Source organism: Poecilia mexicana, unplaced genomic scaffold (genome assembly GCF_051168715.1).
Source record: "Poecilia mexicana isolate PSO_F unplaced genomic scaffold, ASM5116871v1 scaffold_5, whole genome shotgun sequence".
Taxonomy (NCBI): Eukaryota; Metazoa; Chordata; class Actinopteri; order Cyprinodontiformes; family Poeciliidae; genus Poecilia; species Poecilia mexicana.
This window is the reverse complement of record NW_028263374.1, coordinates 21,910,129-21,930,628: the sequence shown is the minus strand read 5'-3', so window position 1 is coordinate 21,930,628 and position 20,500 is coordinate 21,910,129. Positions and strand designations below refer to the sequence as shown.

General features: G+C 40.3%; 1 protein-coding gene across 2 annotated transcripts; it reads left to right on the top strand.

Moving 5' to 3' along the window:
• Positions 1-710: 710 nt before the first annotated feature.
• inka2 (inka box actin regulator 2) lies at positions 711-14,730 on the top strand. 2 transcript variants are annotated; one of them, XR_015762882.1, is made up of 3 exons: positions 711-1,150; positions 11,590-13,056; positions 13,177-14,730. XR_015762882.1 is itself a non-coding variant. In XM_014970712.2 (2 exons), the coding sequence occupies exons 1-2, from the start codon at positions 1,079-1,081 to the stop codon at positions 12,847-12,849; spliced, it is 1,332 nt and encodes a 443-aa protein (XP_014826198.1). In that variant the 5' UTR covers positions 711-1,078; the 3' UTR covers positions 12,850-14,730. The 2 variants fall into 2 exon arrangements, 1 of the variants encoding a protein (XP_014826198.1); XM_014970712.2 differs by having other exon boundaries at positions 11,590-14,730.
• The last annotated feature ends 5,770 nt before the right edge of the window (positions 14,731-20,500 follow it).

The following is a 20,500-nucleotide window of genomic DNA, read 5'->3' as shown; positions in this document are numbered from 1 at the left end:
AGAATCATTATTAAATTCACCCACCTGAGCTGTGAATCTCTGCTGCTCCTCCAGTGTTACCTTGGGTTTCAGACGAAAAGAGGCTTTTAATGTTTGCATGGCAGTGTATTTTACCTGGTTAGATTATTTAGGCATTTTTTCCCTGTCAGCATTTTTCAGGGTAAACCAGACAGGTCCCTATTAAACATCTCCTTGAGATGTTTAATAGGGAATAATTAATATGCTGCCCATGCAATCTTTTCAGCTGACTGGAGGAATATAAACATCTTCCAGACTGCCTGTCTTGCATATACAATTCTTTCTTCCCCGCCAATAAAATCTCAAATCCAAGCCAGTGAAACAAAAGCTCCAGGATCAGGTGTTTCCCTTTAGAGTCTGCAGAGAAGGTGGCCAGGAAACTGTCCCTATAGCTCCTTTTATGGCACAGTTATTATGGAAACATCCTCCTTTAATTTCCTACACCAACAGAGTCAGCAGACTCTGTAAATCTATAATTACATAGCATCTTTATATTTATATCATATTTGACTGAAATATTTCCAGAGGTTTTGATTTTTCTACTCAAAGCTCCCTAAAATCTGTATAAGCTACAGCGGATAAATCTGCTCGCCAGTGATAAATGATGGATTTCTGGTTCATCCTGGTTTGAATGAGATTCGCTCTGCTCTCAGAGGCTTTCTCATTGGAGGGAACCGGATGGGTAACGTAAGCGGCTGTCTTGAATGGTAAAATATGAGAGAAGGAGGAGGAGGAGAAACAGAAACAGGAGATACACAGAGATTGGCAGAGGGAGACCATCAGCTTTACAGCGGGAGAGGAGGAACGGACCATCGCAGCCATAACACGGACGGACCTCATTATCATTTTTTGGAGTAAACACATTTTCGTCATCAGCGGCCATCGCGTCATTACGCGCATTCCTCAGCAGGATTTGCGCATTTTTTTCTCTTTTATTCCAGACAGTCCGCTGCTGATTTCAAATATCTCTGCACAGGGAAATAGCTCCTCTCAGTCATGTTCGAGCTGGTGAAGCATTTTATCTGACACTTTGAAATTAAAAATAACAAAAATAAGTCAAATGGAAGAGCAGAACTCCAAACCGGAATCCAGAAACATGGACGCGTGTCTGAGAAGACTCAAGCAGGAACTGGTAGGTTCTGGTTAATACACCTCTGGTGTTTCTCTTTTTCGTTTTTTTTTCCACAACTGAGCTATTTTAACTTACATGTCATTAAGAAGACGTGACAGTTTAATAATTTGTCTTTAAATCATAATTTGAGATTAAATATTTGTGCCTTGTTGCAGATCCTGAAACAGTATATCAAACTCTTATGTTTCTTTGGCTGCTATTGTTTTTATTTGATTTAGCATGTGCACCTATTTCATGTAAGCTTTATGAATGCATTAACCTGCATGCTTAAGGCAGTGAGAACATCAGAGACATGTGCACACATCCCCGCTCATTGTCTGCACATCTGGGCAGATGTTTCAAGCCCTAATGAGCTCAGTGTTGCCCCTTCTTCCCAGTCAGCAGGAGTCGTTTTTACCCTGCAAGGGTTTATAAATTCTTGAACGTTTAAAATATCTTTCATGCTGTTCACACATGTTGTAGTAAATGTGATTGATTTCCTGCGAGTTCAGAGGTGTGAGTACAACTGGCAGTCGTGTTGAGTTTCATCACAACCTCATGTCCTGATTTGAATTTATTAGACTCCATTATTCAATATGTTAACATCTGTCCACTGGCGATCGGACGTGTTTGATCTCAGCTCGAGTTTTGCTAACTCTTTCCTCGTTTTGATATAAAAATCTGTGAGGGGAACCCTTGCGTCCAGAATCATCTGGCAGGGATGTGCTGTGGAGTCAGATTCAAAGGAGCATTAACTGGCACAGATTTCATTTGGAATCCACTTCAAAGCAAAGACAGATTTTTTTTTTTTCTCTCTCTTTCTCTCCTCTTGGGTCGGCCACCAGCCTCCTGAAAATCCTTGGATGGCTGTGTGTGTTTTTTTATGTTGTTTTTTTTTTGTTTTTTTTTTAAGTTTAATCTTCAGGACTGGCGGCTCCAAATTAGTCCTACGTCTGTGAAGTGGCACTTGAGGTGGCGCTGATGCCAGAGTGACGTGTTGTGTCATTGCTGTCGCATCCCAGTTCGGTAACATTGTGGAAAAAAAGTGTCGTGGCGTGCAGAGGATCAAACGAGAAGAACAGAGAGCAGATGCCGGTTAAAAACCGAGGCAGTGTCCCCCAGTAAGCAGACCATGTGGGGTGCAATCTGTTGTTCAGAAAATAAGGGGTGTCTATGCCAGGTTTGGGAGTGTTTCCTCCACAGCGACTGGTCTCCATCTAATACTCGAACGAGAAGGAATCTGTGCTCTGACTGCAAAATACACGTCAAAAAATCTGATAACAGACTTACAGCTCACATGGATAGTGAATTATTGCACTGCACCACTGTTATGCAATATTAAAGCATTATGCATTTATTTGACACATTTTAGCAAGTCATTGCAAATTCATTGCCAGTTAAACCAGTGTTACCTCATCCTGATCCATCTGGATCCACTGCCTGCATGTTTTTGAAGATTCCCTGTTTACCTGAGAAGGTTAGGGACACATCTGAAGCACGCTGGTTCCTGACAAGGCATGAAACCAGAAAGCAGTTTTTGATTTGGGCAAAATTCACCACTAAATGATACGCCTCTCAGCTTGATTATTTTCTCGTTCTTGCAAAACAGCTTCATTTGATTGCACTGCAATACAAGAGTATCATTTCTAATGCTGAGGAAGACAATGCAGTTTATTTCTCAATAAGGGGGTTGCACAATTTAAGGAAGCACCCTGTTAATCAGACTGAATGGTCAATTAGTTTCAGCTCATTACTGACTCTCCCTTTATACTCTCTTTTTAATGCGGGGAGGGGATGAGATGTTGTCAGCAGAAAGCAGCAGGGAGTGATATATCCATCCTGGAAAACATTAAGCAGAATCCAAGAAATTGCTGTAATATTCTCAAGGCAGAGTTTTTATTTTAAGCTGGAACAGGCTGCACAGCAACCTGTGTTCAGTTCATTTCTGTCCACATAACAATACAAAACCATACAGTTCAGGTGATCATGTAGTGTTAATTGATAAAAGTTATATACGTATAGAAATATAGCAGATTTTATTGAGTGACTGACTATAAAATCCTCCTGTACAGGCATATTGTGTGAAAATGAATGGAAATAGCAAAAATGTGTAAAGACAAACATATCAAAGGTTAATCAAGGTGTCAAACATACCAAAACATGGACAAATACCTTTTAAATTTAATGATACATACCTGAACATTCATTTATTTTGTATAGTTTTAGTTGTAAACAGACACAATTAATTTATTAATCATAAAATACTGTTATTAAAATCATTTTGACACTTCCTTAAGAACAAGAAGTCCATTGTGTTTCTAAACTCAGTAATTATGTTTAATAAATTCAGCATAGACCAAAGCCACTATTAATAAGCAATTTTTTTTTCCATTGTTGAGCAGGTACATTGATCTATTCTGCCATGCTGTAAAGTGAGCATAGTAAAGTCTGCAGTTTCAAATACCAGATTAAAATGTGAGAATGGCATTTAAAGTCCTGCTGAACCCTGTGAAACTCACAGCTTTAGCTTTAGATAAAAGCACTTTAATGTTGTAAAGGGTCAGCAGTACCAGTCTGTGTAGGTCAGAGTCAGGTCATCCTCAGACATCTGACCCTAACACCGACAGGGTTTATGGCTATTTTTTGTCCTAACTTCTTAACTCAGTCAAGCTGCCAACAACCTTTTTCCTACAAATCCATTTTCTTGTCAGGAATGTGTCGTCGTCGCTCTTCTTTCTTCTTGAGAAAAGTCTGTCAGCATCACTTTGTTCTTTTAACTAGGCTCTTATTCATTGTGCAGACAGCAGTGAGACATTTTCAAACGCATGCATGAATCATGATTCTTATAGCAGACAAAGAGTCATTAAAAAAATAAAGCATAAGCCCTTCCTGCCTACTCAAAGATAAAAAAATACAAACACTGACATATTTTTGACTCATGTTGTCTAAACGTGGGGTTTACACCTGTCTAACAACACTACTGAAGACACAGAAACACAAATCACAGCTTTCCACTATCAGGACTGCTGAGGTAGATTTATAGTCATTATCATCTTTTTTTCCTGTCATACCGGAGGGGAATTTCTAAGCCAACTATCACTGGAATTCAACACAAAGCCAACAAACACAAAGTCATTAATCTAAGAGAAACACCAGCAGAAAACCTGTCGAACCTTCTGGAAAGTCTCACCTTCGCCACGTTTGGGCGTTGAATCAGAAAACATTTCACAAAGCAAGGTAGTGGTTTAACTCTAAGCCCGTTTGTTTTGTTCCTCCCTCGTGGCTCCTGTTCTGCCTTTCCTTCCCCTCGGCTAAAATTGGCCCAGCTCTCGGTGGCAGCTGCGAGGTTTGCCTGGGTGATCATTGTGTTTGAGACGGAGCCACAAGCCTGTAACAAAGCATGTTTATCACTGCGGGCCAGCGTACATAACCTGTTTTTTTTTCATGGCTCACAAACTTGAATGGCCGTACCCAAGACGTGCCACAGTTCAGCTCTTTTTCTTGAGGGAGTCGAGTGGGTAATTATGCTGCTGCTGTGGCCACACATGGTGCATAATTAAGTCCAGTTCGTCCTTCTTTCATTTCTTGTGGTTTCTGATGTCATTGAGGTTTAGTGCAGTATTCCTTGTACATGTTTGCATCGCCATACTGCTTAGTACTGGCCTGCAGAAAATCTAAAATTGTTCAGCTATTAAGTTGGAAGTGCTGCATGATCACGGAAAGCAACAATAAATATGAATGGAAAAATCAACTGAATCAGTAAAGTCGTGGAGTGACTAAAGTATTTGTAGTTTGAAATGGTAATTCAAGGTTTATAAAGAGTTTTAGACTTGTCTCACTCTAAGGTGGTCCTTGTGCTAAAAAAAACTTAAATTGTTCTATCTTTGTGTTTTTGACACAGTTTAATAAATTATATTCTAAATCATCCCTTTTCGAAGTAGCATCTAGTTCAAATGTGACCAGTTTACATATTTTGAGATTTAACTTAAAGATAATCCAGTAAAGTCCAGATTAGTTTAAAAAAAATAAATCTTCAAAGTCACCAAGTGCAGTAAACGGCACTTATTTCCTACAGTGCTATTACTGTACACGGCACAGCAGGATGCCTCTTTCCCACTGACTGCACTTACAAATGAGCCATAGAGAACTTGTAACTTTTTTGAAGTGCCTGTGGTGCTCCCCTTAGGCCTTGCTACCATTTGCAGTGAACCATACTTCCCTCCACTGCTGCAAAATACTTTGTTAGTGAAAGTATTTTCACCAACGATTACTCACTCATAAGCTGATAAAGATCAATCACACTGAAAAAGAAATGCCTACAGCAGTCTACTGAGCAAAAATGTTACATTGGCCGAATGAACGGCATTTGTTTTCTCACTGCCTTACATTTCTACTCTGGTTACTCTGGCCTGAAATCCTTTACATGTTCTTTTCTGAGTATTTGTTTTACCCATGAAAATCTCTGCAGGCACACAACCTCCTGCCTCTATATCCAAAGTAAAACATCGTCAACTTCTCTGAGCATGACGATGGTTCATCTCCTGGATTTTTCTCTTCATTTGATTTTAAAGGAGTGTTACAAATGTATTTGTATTATGATACAAAATAACAAACATCAAACACTTTGTGTATTTGTGAATATCTTTTTTTGGTACGCTGGCCCATTTAGTACAAATTGAACAGCAGTAATAGCTTCCTAACGTCTGGAAAAGTGAAGCTGAAAGTCATCAGCAGTCACATCCATGCTCTTCAGAAAGTGCTTCTGTGATTTTGCACTCCTTTTGATGTGAGAGGGGGGCTGAGGAATTTTACAGCCCACACACACACACCGCTGACGTCAACTGAAGCGCCATCAAAGGTCTACGTAGGGACTGATGCTTCCAGTGAAGATTTGCAGCCAAGAAAGACAACAGATAGAGTCCCACTCTGTCCCTGCTCCCCACATATTATCTGCCAAAGAGGATGATACGGATCCTAATCATCGCCAGCCTCCCACAGCAGCAGCATCACTTCTGATGCTATAAACGAGCTCTCACAGGAAACAAGTCGTTAAACCACCTCCCTGTTTCTGAGAACACCATCACAGAGTCTAAGTGTTGGGCGGCAGGTTCTAGATGCAATTTTAGATTGGGTCTGAACTGATTTATTTTAAAGGGATAGTTGTTGTGACTCTCTAGCCTTCCTTTGGTTCATTTCTAGCCAGGTAGAGTGGAGGTGTTCACTGCTTTAAGAAAGGCACATTTTAAAAATGCATCAGGATGAGCCTGTGTCCCAGTTACTGTGGACAGATCCCCAGATAAACATTGAGTTGAGTTACATCAACATGAATGTTTCTGGTTTGTTTTTAAAGGTAACAACTGAACTTAAATTGAATATCAAATATGTAATTGATTATATTAGTGCAGAGTAAGATTAATATGATGCATAATCAGCACCTACTAAGACAAAAACAGACTCTGCAATGGCTGCTGAGATTGTATTTATGTTTCACTTACAGAGCTTTTCAGATTTTCCTCCTCTGTGATTTTCTGTGATACTTGGCTGCAACTACTATTTTGACATCAGGTAAATGAATGGGATCAAACCGAGTAATAGCTAAGGTTTCAGCTTTGTTTATGATTAGGCACCTGTTAAAAGGTGGGACGTATCTGGCACCAATTTAACATCTTGCCCTCAAACTTGATGTGCTAGAAGCAAGAAAAATGAGAAAGAGTAAGGACTCTGACAAGAATGAAGCTGGGATAAATAGATGACTGCAGAGCATTTCTAAAAGTGAAGTATCTATAAAATTGGCCCAAGGAAGGAAAAAGTGTAGAAGCAGCAATACCCAGGCTCTTTGATGCATGTGAAAATGCCGATTGGGTTTGAACTCCCCAGATTTAACTCTTCTAATTGAGCATCTGTGCCAGACACTGGTTAAAATCTTTTTGAAACTACAAGAAGTAGATATTTAAAATAAAAAAGATTCTTTGTTCAACGCTCACTCCCTGCAGGAGTGAGCGTTAAACACCATCTATTCCTAACAAAAATTTGTCATGACATCGTGAAAGAGACATTTATGTCCGATGTTCTGTTGCTCAAATGATTCATGCTTGTTTCTGTCCTGACTGATGGCCCCTGAGGGCATTTTGACCAGAGTCACTCTAAAAGCCTTCATCACCAAAAAGGCATTCATTATCCTGAGCACAGTCATTTATTTTATTTCACTGAATGCTGTTCAGCTCTGCCGCTGTGCTTCATCATCATAACCTCAGGCCCCTCCACAGCCACAGAGACCTTCTCTGTATCCCGCAGACGGACAGTCCATTCCTGTTTGTGACCCACACAGCCTCACCATTCATTTTTTAAATTTTGGTTGGGTCTGGAGGGAGGGTTGAGAACATTAAATATGTGGTTGCTGGTCAGCTCCTTGCAAACAGGAAGACCTATTTGGGGCTGATGACCTCGGCCTCTGGAGGGTCTCCTCTGTTTACCCAACCTCCAGCCAATACCAGGCAACAGCAGTAAAAAGTCTCTATTTCGAAGCCAAAAACAAGAATTCTGTTTATTTTTCATTCTGTTTTCCACTAACAGTGAATTTTCATGCAGTCATTCTGGTTTAAGAGAAGACACAGAGTTCAATGAAATGGGACAAGCTTGAGCATGTTTGGAGCTCAGTATGAGAGGAAGAGTATTGCTTTGTTTCTACTTCCTGCATTCTTACCACATGCAGGAATTTGATGCATCTGTACACATATTCCAACTTCTTACCAAAAAACAATAAAGATTACACTGTTTTCTTAGATAAAATGGCTCAGAAGTTCTTAATAAGCTTTCATTCTGCACTAATTTAACTCTGGCGGCCTTTGTCCTTAAACACTGAAGCATTCTGCTCTTGATTGGCAATTATGTGCGCTTGGTCGACTCCACTGCAGCCAGAAGAAAAACGTGGGGGTTGACTGGCTTGACTGGGCTTCTAAAAAGAGATCTTCTCATTGAAATATATGCTTGATGGATTAAATCACTGAAATACTTGGAGGCTTAAGCACATAAAGAAGGCTTAGCTAAACTTTGCAAGACTGTCTTAATGATGCAGGCATTTCTGGGTGAGATTTCCTGCAGCCCAATTTCATTCCACTTCTCTTATTTAATAAGCTTTGACATATTTCTGCGTCTTTTTCTACTACAGCAGTTTCTGTAGGTTGTGTCAGGTCTTCTATGTCTTGTTCCTAATAGGCCCCTTAGCTGATTCACACATTGTAATCATAAGGGCTTCTGAAAATGTCTGTGACATTCATGCCAAAACTAGAAACTGCTGCAGGACATTATTCTAAAGTTGCCTTTTTAGCCTCTTGAGCAAATATAAGAATGCAGGTTGAAAAGTCTGACATATTTGGGCCAGAAAGTTCAGCTCTGAAATGGCAGCAGAGGAGCGCCCAGAGTTAGTCAGCATAATGGGGCTTATTTTTTTATTTGTTCCCCAGAGTTCAGCATGAATCATTAATATTCCCTGAGAATAGAGTTGCCAGTAAACAATGGCTGTGTTTTTGTAGGTAATGCTTGCATTTTGGGGATAATGCTATGGCTGTATGGAGTGTTCCAGATTGCACTTCCAAACAGGTGAGGTTATTTTAGACTGCCTGAGAACAGTTGGCTTTTGAGATAATATTTCCAAAACAGATTTAATAAATTGAAGTGGTTTCACCGGCAGCTCAGAGTGCAGTAATCCCTGCTCCCTATATAAACTTTACTAAAGGCTCGTTTCTGCCTCTGATCCAACGTAACAGAGCTGCTTCTGTCATCTTGTGTTTCGTCTTGTTGATGTTTGATGTGGAGTAAAGTAAACCATGATTATCTGCTGATTCTCTGCCTCTCCCAGGACACAGACAATATGGCAAATAAGTCAGCCATATGTAGAAGGCAGGGAGACAAGAGACAGCCTGATTGTGCTAATTACATGTACCTTTACTGCCTAATTCAGAGAGCCAGCAGGAAGCTGGAAGGCTTTTATTCTCAGCATGTGCATTAATGGCCTTATTATCTGATCTTCGAGGTGTTTCATGCACCCACTCATGTGTCATATGCCAGAGGGCAGGCAGAGTGTTTAATCCGGGTCTTTACATTGTTTAAGTGTCAAGCTGAGGTTAAAAAACAAGAAGATTTACATGCTTATTACAGTTTTTAAAATGCACATAACAATGATTGTAATGATAGTAATTTTTCTAACTTTTCTGGTACAGGCTTCTTTTCTCTCTGCTCTTTTTCACAAAGCTATTTTAAATTGATAATATTCATAATGTTCGTAAATAATGAACTCAGTTGCAGTCAACTTGCTGGTAAAATTAGCAAAGTGTGTGGCAGCATTTTTTGAACCCAGAAGAATAAACACACATGAGTTGTGAGAAAGCAAGAAATCTTTGCTCTATGTTGAAAATTAAAATGAAATGTCGATATTTTTTAAATCTAACCTCGTTTTTGTTGTCATTTTGCAAGACGAATGTAAGATTACAGATCTACAGTTAGAAAACCAGCTAACTTATGGATGAGGCAACTTTATGACAGTTCTTTTCTTTTTTTTTACTTTTTTAAGCCATTTTCCCATTAAATTAGAAGCTATGTCACCGACCGCCTCTCCCCCTCTCCATGTCCTTTAGGTTTTTCTCTTTCTTTCCACTCTGTATATAGCAGCCTGGTGTTGTTGTTCCCATATTAACCCCCTACCGCATCCCCTGGTGTTCTTATGGTGTCATCCATAATTGAATCCATCAACAGTTTTCCCTTGAACATCCAAGCATATGGTGAGGAATCCTTTCCCATCAGCCCCACCTCTCTCTGTTGCTGATCACCCGGCTGACTCTCACCACCCCTCTCACTTGCTGTCGCTCTTCCACCCCATCTCATTATCAATCCATTTCTGCCTGACTGATCACCACTTCCATCGCCCTCTGAATGGGGATTATAGTCTAGACAGGCAGAGCTGATTGGCTGAGAAGCCCAACGGTGTCTCTGTTTTGGATGGGGATGACTATATATGGGGGCAGACTGATCAGTTTGAATGGGTGAGCAACACTGACTGACTGGCAGAGGTGTAGGCTGACAGGGCTATCTGTATCTGCTGTCTGGTGAGGTAAGGCGGGGTTTTCTAAGCTTAAGTTTAGAATATGTTCAGTTACTTGCATTCACAATAGCTACTTATCTCCCATATCTGTCAGTCATAGTAATTACTTTGGCAGTTTGGTTGATGCGGATGACAGTTTGTAGGCATGCTTCAGAAGTTTCACATTGACTTTTCCCACACAGTTTGGCATGTTGTTGCAATTCTTTGCATTCTTACCTTCTTCTTCCCACCAACGTTTTATTATTTTTAATAAGTGGGGCATGCTTACCTGCAGGCTGAGTCATCATCAAGTTGCTACTTTCAGCAGTGCATGCATGTTCACAATGTTAATATAAACCTGTTGTGTCAACAGTTTAAGGGAAAATTCAAACTCGCTGAGGAAGTTTGTAGAATCTCATGCTTGCAAGTTAAGACACAGGTCAGAGTGTTGCCTCTGGGTTTTTTTTATCTGCCTTCAGGAGAAGACGGTTAGTCCAAGTCACATGGCAGAAGCACATGAGAGCAGGAAGAGAGAGAGAGCAGGATAAAAGTATATTATTAGTGCAGGATTAGAGGGAACAAAGGTGGCTCAAATTAGCAAGCGAATATGTGGTCAAACAGATGGAAGGAGAGAAAAAGAAAATGAAGATAAAGAAATTGAGGAAGAACAAAGAAACTGCTGCGTTTTGCAGCTGTCACTGGTTGGGTCCTCTCATACGGAGGCCATATGGGATATCATCATCCAAAACTAGGTCACATGACCACACATTTTAACTAGAAATGAGGAGCACTGGGTTGATCTGATGGTTTCAAAACCTTGTACTCTTAGTATTTAATAAGCCTGTTTATAATGTCTAACAACTTTTTTTATGTTTATTGATTAAAATCAGAGCATGTTTTTATTTTTCTTACCTCGGTTTTTACTCTGTAAGATAGTCAAAATATTTACATGCCTTGAACCTTTTCAGATTTTGTCACATTACAACAATAAACTTTAATGTCCAATATAAAGTATCCTGTAATAGTGCTAGGACACCATCACTATTATAAAATAAAGCTCTAGCTGTATGTTTAGAGTTGTTGTACCTCTATACACTAGTATTAAATATCTGACAGATTCTTACTTACTTGAGAAAACCAGGAGTTTGCTCAGACCATCTACCATCGACCCACAGCTTCCCTGTCAAAGAAAAGATTGCCACAGATGACCATGGCTTATGTGTGAATTGGTGCTAAGGTTTGTCATTGTAATGTGACAAAATGAGAAATGGTTAAAGAGGTAGAAATCCTATGCCAAGGCTCTGTAGCTACTAAACGTTGAAGCAAAGTCTTTGCTGTTTTTAACCTCTCATCGTTATTTCTTCTTTGCTCTCTTTTCTTGCAGCTGTCTATGAGAGAAGCTGGAGATGGCCTCCACGCTCAGATGAATTCAATGATGGGAGCTCTCCAAGAACTCAAGCTCCTTCAGGTCCAGACAGCGCTGGAAAGCCTAGACATTTCAGGACGCCCGATTAACCGGGGAATCCCACATCCTGCTTCAACTACCGCTCAGCTATCAGCTGCATCAGCTTTGGGACTAAGTGAAAAGCACGAGTCCGTCCAAAGACCAACCATGCCAGAGGAACCCAGCACCAGTCCGGTGCCAAGTCTTAGGCTGTCCTTGGACAGCAGAAACTCCCTAAGTAGGGATGATCAGACTTCATCAAGAAACAGAAGCAGCATGGGATTCTTCTCTTCTTCAGCTTCCAGTCTGGAGAGTGAGAGTGAGAGCGAAAGTCAAAGAAGTGGTACAAGCACAAGAAGTGAAAACAACATTGAGTCAATACCCAAAAGGTGGTCTGGCTACACTGCCCCTCAGGTAGACTTCTATGGACCAATGGTGGGAAACCCACCACCAGAGCAATACCCTCATTCCCAGGCTCCTCGTCATGCTCAGGTGGTGGATCTGCCTGGGATCCTGTACAGCCTCTCCAAAGAGGGACCTTCTTTGGACAGTGACTACTCCCAGGACAGCGCAGACGATGCCAGCGACTGGACATCATCGCTCATGAGCCGCAGCCGCAACCGTCAGCCCCTGGTGCTTGGCGACAATGTATTTGCAGACCTTGTAGGCAACTGGCTTGACCTGCCTGAGGTGGAGAGAGAGGACGGAGAACACAAGGCAAGGAGGAAGAGAAGAGAGGAAAGGACAACAGAAGGAGGAGAGGATAGACCCGACACACCAGCCCACCCTCTTCGCCTCAGCCGCTCGCAGGAAATCTGCAAGAAGTTCTCGCTTACCACAAACATCTTCAAGAAGTTCCTGCGCAGCGTTCGGCCCGACAGGGACAAACTCCTCAAAGAGAGGCCTGGCTGGATGGCTCCAGAGCTGTCTGAGGGTGACCTTTTCAAAAGGCCTAAAAAAGCGGCTCCTAAGGCGTCAAAAGGCAGCTTTTATCTGCCCTTCTGGGCAAACGGACAGCAGGGCAAAGGGAGGCCCTGTCTGCATCTAGCCGAAGCCGAAAGAAAACAGCAACAGTACCAGCCCTTCCCCCAGTTCTACCAGCAACCATTCCCAGGCATTTATCTAGACAGGAGGCAGCCAGAGATGGGTCTGGAGAAAAGGCAACCCTTGTTTGACTATAACACAGCTGTGTGGGTCTAACAGTGAGTCTCGAGCCAAAAGGCTGCCAATGTTGCCAGACTGACTAGGAGACAGGTGCTGGGGGTACGAGCGGCTCTGATGGAAGGAGTGAATGGACGGATGAATAAGAGGCTGGGGTATAATTACATCTTTCAGAAATGATCTGGTACACTTCCAACACCTCCAGCATATGTCCCTCTTGCAACTCAGAGATTATCAGGTCCAACAGTGAGTCTCGAACATTTTGTATGACAATCTGAGAACCTTGTGTTCTACGAGTGACTGAAAATGTGCTGCAGTGTGTCTGAGTCTTTTTCAGGATTTATGCTTAAGTTTTGTATTTTTCAGATCTCTTCACACGTGTGCACACGGATTGTCTGGTTGTCCCAGAAGATGGTACTTTTGACATAAACATCCTTCTCAGAATGTCACCAGAAACTTTATAAAAGCTACAACAGACATTTTTTTCATTGTTACACTCTCCGACATGACTCACATTACTTCTCTGCATCTATATACAGCAACCACCAGGAGTCAAATTGCATTGCTACAGTTTCCATATGTGAAGCTGTTTACAGCTTCGACTGATTGCACTGCCACTAAAGAGTCCTGAGCTTCCTTTTGTTTCCAAAAAGGCTTTGGAAAGTCAGGTTTAACTGGACCAGCCTCGTTCACTCTGCTCAGGAATTAAAAACTGAAAAAATACAAGTAGACACTGCCACTCTTCAATCAGTCTCAAATATATGTTAGTAAACTCTTCCTTGGATCTAACTTTGCTCAGACAGACACAATATGATGCATGTTCAATTCAAAGTCTGCACTAAATAAATACTGCTGAGCTTAATTTCATAATGGACAGAATCACTTTTCTTTTCAGTTTTGCTGACAGCGTTGTCTCACAGTAAGGGGGAGGAGGTGAAAGATGGCACAGCCAATTGTGAACACTGCCTAACCGGCGGCCATCTGGTACCCAGCTGTTACTGAAATCATGTCTGTGGCTTGAAAAAGTTGCAGAACAAGCTTGTTTAATCCCAAAGCTTTATGAATGATCGGGATTATAATGGTGGTGTTACATGTTGCACACATGCTGAACTGTAACAGAGATGAAATAATAGATGGTTGGAAAAAATGACCAGCAGCCATTCAAGCGATTTGAGGTCAACGTACCTGATGTATAGATATTTGTACATAGCTGTCACCAAACAAACAGCGGCAATAAGAAGCACTTACTGTAATATGCCATTGCATGATTTTCATTATTCTGTGCAGATATGAGTATTTAAAATACGGTCACAACATTGCATGTAAAGAATGCCACAGTACTCGGATTTACAGATATTACTTTTCATAAATAGCATCAACAGCTTTTTTCACAACCCCCCTCAGGATTACAGACCACACTGCCCACTCTCACTCACAACACTCTGCTGATAATGGAGGACCACTGTTATGCAAGGACAATCTGACATTCTTCACTTATTGTAGAAGAAGAATATTTTATTTCTGTGTGTCTTAAATGGGGTAACAGACAAACCATTTCAGCCAGCAGGGATTAGGCCTAAGAGGTCTTTTGAGTGTCTTGGCCAGAAGATCCATATGGCGTATTGTCTCAGTATTCAGGTCAATACATTCTGCTCATTCAGAGGGTCCAACACTCACACAGACACATACAGATTTAGCTAAAACAAGACACAGCAGTGTGAACTGTTAAATCACTCAGTTTGTCTTTGTAATTGGAACATTTGTTTCTTCTTGGTAAAAATGTTCTTCCGTGTAATTTTTTTGTGATATTGTTGGTATTTTTCACCGGGGTTCTGCGAACCGTTTATAGTGTTTATGTGTCCTGTGTGCTGTAAATCTGTCTCTGACTTTCTTAAATTAAATCTGCTTTACAGAAATAAATATTTCTCTGTGTTTTTACTTTTTTGCTTAGATAGAATTATGACAGCAAAACTTAAAAGTAACCTATGCTCTCTTCTGAGGTATTTTCAGCAATTTCACACCTTTACTGCATATACAAAAACGCCAAGATAAAAAAGTTATATTGTTTGTTTTTCCCGTGTCTTTTAATATTATGACAATCAGGAAAGAAGTTATATAAACTAACATTTGTTTAATTACATGTTACAATTCCATACAGAAGCCAAGACATAATGGCTTTTTAAATGTCTTTTCAGTTTTACAGTCAATCATTATTTTGTTATGCATGGCTGGAGTTCAACAATGTTGCTCATGTTGACAAAACATAACTGCCAGGTTTGGGTTGGGACAACACAATGAATGAGATCAGCATGACATAAATTTAAGTGTGGTAAAAGTTTTACGTTCAAATTTAAAGCTGCAGTCAATGCAAGAACAATACATATTACATCAAACACCTGCAGAAAAAAAATATTTTCAAGACTAAGGTATAAAAATATTAAATCATACAGTAAATTTACTGTTTTCACACAGTTTATATTTACAATTTTTACAGTTTCTTGAAAAAGTATTGCCATGTCTTTAGCTCAATCTTCTCGTAAACTCTGACCAACTTCTCTGTCCCTTGTGACCAAAAGTACTTCCACACAAATGATTCTGCCACTACCTTGTTTCACCATTATGCATGTTAAACATGCTCTGTGCCAAAATGCAAATAGGATTCCTTAATATTCTCTTTCAACAATGAATTTATTTATGATATTTTGCCATAAAGGCCACATTTGTGAAAAACAAAGCTACAAATTCTCCTCCCTGAGCTGAGAATCTCTATAACGTTTACAGAGTTCTAATGAAGATCTTGGGTGTTCCCCTGATTAATACCCTAGAGTTAATATTTAATTCAAGTTTTGCAAAGGTTCTTTCTGCACATCAGTTCAAAAAATATGTGCATATTTTTGTGATCTATCCTGGGAAAGCTCACATTTCCAAGTAACTAATGTGAAATCCTGACATATCTCCTGCTATCTGCAGCTCTTAGCCTGCGTCCGCTCTGCAGAACGGCGCTGCTGCGTGACTAACAGGCTCATCGCGAGTAAAAGCCAGCATGTCAGTCACAGGCCGAGCATCAACTGTGCACTAAACTGATTCTAAATCTGTCCCACAACCCCATCAGTGACTTTAATAAATAAAACAGCAACATGAACTCTGCAGTCTGGCAGTTCATCACAGCCACGTCATGACATCCAATCCCGAAGATGCTTTTTACGAGATACACATCAAACCACAACAGTCAGTTTATATTTCTACGCTGAGCACTTTGTCAAAACAAGACATGGCAAATGCTAAGATCATGAGATTAGAACAGAAAAGCCTAACTTCCTGGGTTTAATTTCATCTGCAGAGTAATTTATTATGGGTTCTTCCAGAACATTTACAGTCCATTTGTTTATTTTTTTTTTTTTGTAAAAATATATATATATATTACAATTTGGGCAATTTACTATTTTTACTTGTTTTTTCTCAGACAGTTATGTTTTTGTGTGAGATATGTATGACTATCTTCATAGGATTATAACCATCAAACACTCGAGTGGAAGAAACATGACATAACACCTGTCATGAACATAAAGAAGTCTTTATGAATGTTCATGACAGTTTTCATGAAGTGTCATTCGGTAAATAATGACACTTTTAATGCAAAGTTCCTCTAAAACTTGCATTGAAAGTCCATTAAAAATGCCAACTTTGCATTAGATTATCATAATTTATGAAATCATGCAAAGTTGGCACTTTTAATGGACTTTTAATGCAACTTTTAGAGCAACTTTGCATTAAAAGTGTCATTATTTACCGAATGGCACTTCATGACAACTGTCATAAACATTCATAAAGACTTCTTTATGTTCATGACAGGTGTTATGTCATGCTCATGATAGTATCAAGTCAGTCTTATGCACACCCCGTCAAATAAACTGTTAACGCTTATTTTAATAAAGAGGAATTGTGACACATTAAAATTGTTTGATTACTATCCATCCTTACAGCCAAACACATTCAAATAGAGTTTATAAACCGCATGTGGTGTTATAAAAAGATTTCCCAGTTTTCCCTCTGTTTCCTGGAAGATTTAAGTGATTTATATAACTCTGCTAACAGGTCAATGAGCATTTTAAATAAAAAAATAAAAAATAAAGACACCGGCTTCATGTGGATTGGGATAATTATAATCTCCATGTGTGTTTCTGTGCTCTCCACAGCAGCTGTGAATGTACACTCGTCTCCTATGGCTCAGTTTCCCCAGGGATCCCAGCAGTGGACGCTCTCTGACCACATCCTCCTCCTGCTCCTCCCTCCCTCCCTCCTCTCCGAGGGCCCAGATTGTCAGCTGTCACACTCCCACAAACTCACAACTCTGTACTCCCTTTCACAAATCTGGGGCACATATAATTCCTGAACGCAACTTTAAAAGTCTGAAGGTCTGCAGCTTTGCGAAGCATTAAGACAGGGTCATGGCTTGACTCAGAATCTTCTTGGGTTCAAAGCCTGGTTAAAATGTGTAATGTTTGCAGGAAAACAAAGGATCTCTGTATTAGTAAAGGAAGCTGATAAGGGACTGTGGTGTTTGAACATGCACGGTTGGATCCCACTGCAGGCTAATTTCCTGCTCAGTGCTCATCTTTCAATAAACCCTCAGCTGTGCAGCCGCAGGGCTCTGTATTGGCCCTCAGGAATGCGCTCACGTTTCACTTTTTATAATCGGCGGCAGCTAAAAGTCCACAACCGTCGCCCAGCGCAGCTTTCTGCAGGTTCCCACAAGAAACACGAGACCACTTCATATGTGCACGCTCAGCAGCCAGGCTAAAACTGTGCAGAAACCAGAGGTCATGTGTAGTCGCACATGAACACCCCCACAGACATTTAGAAATGAAAGACTATGTCTTAAAGCCACAAAGTAGGGACAGATTTGTCCGGGAGATAAATGCAAGAGTTAAATCCTGGGAGAATTATTTGGGATTTAACATCTGGCTGCTCTGCAGTGAAGCACCATTAGTCTCACACTCTGCTAGTCTGCTAATGTATAAAAAGCGCAACAGCACAAACATAAGATTCTCATCAGCCAGGGTTATCTTCTCATAACCCTGGCTCATGAGAAGATGAAAAGCAGAGATGTTACAAGACAAAAAATAAAGCAAAGATGCCACTTTCATTGGCTAACAGTGTCTTTTTTTCTCTACCAAAACAATGTTTAACTTTTCAATTACTTGCAGTAATGAAGTAATTGATAAAACAGAATTTAAGTAGCTTTGATGAGATTATTGTAGGGTAAAAACATCTGGAGTAATACAGTAAGTCTGAAGGTGGTTTTAACAGCAGTAAAACTGGTTTTATATGTCTTAGTTTAATTAAAGTCAGGGTTCAAATCGTCCATCTTTATTGCTGAGCTGCATTAATAAAAAGTGTTTCTGCATTGTTTGCTGGAACAGTGTTGATATTTTGCCTGCCATTTATGATTTATTGCAAATACAATCTTATCGAATGATCTCAGTGAGCGGAAAAAGCTTCCTGACGTTAAAGTCTGATTCCGGCAGTGCTGAATATTTTATCTTGACAGAACGAACCGCCAATTTTTTTTTTTTTTTTTTTTGAAGTCAAGACTGCAGCACAGAGCTCCCTGCAGACCACCCTCCTCTGAAGCTGCGTGTGATTGATGTCTTTAGGTCCTCTGACAGGTGAACCCAGCAGACAGAAATGTTTCCACGCTTTGATCTTCTCCCTGGCTGCCAGTCTTTTCTCAATCCAAGGAATTCAAGCGTGCTTGTACAAATGTGGTGAGACGTTCCTGCAGCTGACTGACAGAAGTGCCGTCAGGCTGTTGTTTCAGGGCTCTCAGCAGCTGCCTCCTGCTGTTTTCTGAACATGGTGTCTGCATGGGGGGTGAAAACACAAACACTGACAGGCTGATCCCTCTGCTTAATGTACAGCACGGATTAAGAATTAACATCAAACATTAAAGGTGCTATCTGTAAAAAATAAAAAGAAAGAAAGAAAAGTCATTTTTAAAACATCAACACATTTTCACACAAAGTAAAAGGAAAATAAAATTCTAAAGACTGGAAACACAAGGAAATAATTTGATATTTCAAAAATTGCTCAGTGATCTATAGTTAATTAATGTCCAACATCTGTTCTTCGCCCTATAGACGAGAGCTACTCATATATAAATATAGGAAAAGACATACCCTATTTTCATAAAAGTATGTCCTGCCACACGTTATCATTCGAGCTACAATTTAATTTCCACGTATTTTATTGGGATTTGACTATTGCTGTTACTTGAACACTCTACCAAGGAATATTGGACCCTGAAAACTAAGATTGAGGACCACTGGTTTAGACCAATGCATTATTTGTGTGTTGCAATGGCCAAGTCAAAGTTCAGGCCTAAATCTAAGGGAAGAACTGTAGCAAGTCATCTAGATGTACTATGCTGGTAGAGACCCAAAAAACGTTTTGTAAAATTGCATTAAAAGACTGTTCTATTTAAAAATACATATATGCTGAAAAGCTTTCATCAGTTTCCTTATACTTGTTGATAAAATTTTTGATGGCTATGAAAACATGGAGTGCTTTTTACATCTTCCTGCTTTATCCAGTTTAAAATCCCAGGTGGATGCTAAAGTTGGAGCTGCTGATCCCTGCTGTGATAGGTGGAAATACCAACCACACAACAGTGTAACAGCGAGCAGAAATGACAGCAATAAATTAACTTGTTCTAGTTGAGTCAACAGCACACAGCATGAAGCCTGTGGCCTCCCACACTGACAGAAACACAACATTTCATTATCCCTGTGCAGATTCGGGAGCTCGGCTCGAAGCAGCTACTCCAAATCGGAGCACCTGCAGAGCCGCAGCGCAGATTTCTTCCCTCAACTGTGTCAGATAATTTGGCATCCTTTACCAGGAGCTAGTTTTACTCCTGCCAGTCACAGTCAGAGGGAAAAATCCCTCCATCCACAATGTAGCACATTTAATCAGACTGGAGGTGACCCTGGAGACGGCTATGAGGCCACAGTCTCAAATTCATTTCAATGACACTCCTCCAGTTCTTTTTCTTAAAGCCTTCTGACGGTAAATAGTTGAACCTTGTACATTTAGCCAATCTTTTCTCGGCAGGCCACTGCTCTCATGAAATGCTTAGTTGTACAAACACCCATTTAAACACAAGCACAGATTGAGTACACACATTGCCCTCTTCTCTACCATCTTCTCTATTAATTTCACACACTTACAAAGAGAAGAAGAAGACGAGAGAGCCCCTCAGGGGGCTCTGCTATCATTAAGTCATAAACTGTAACCCAGTGGGGGCTCTTCCTCATCATTAATCCAGATTAAACCCAAATCTCTAGTTTTGACTCACAGTCACACAGTTATTTAAGATTGCATGCTGCTGCTCAACACAAGTCATCTGCAGCAGTCAGTTTATCTGGGTTATGTTAATATAAATGAGTTTTACATGCATATAATAACATATGCATGTAAATCTAATTTAAAGCTTACATACTCAGATGTGCTCTTTTAGCCATTTTGTTTTAATTTCATCTCATCTGTTTGACATTTCAATCAGTCCCAGTGAACTTAGCCAACCAGACTGTCCTTGCTGTCTCTCCACATCCACATCTGTCACCTTCCTCCAGGCAGTTTTTAAAGAAAGTAGTGGGACGAAGAGAAGCCGGATGTCAAACATTGCTCC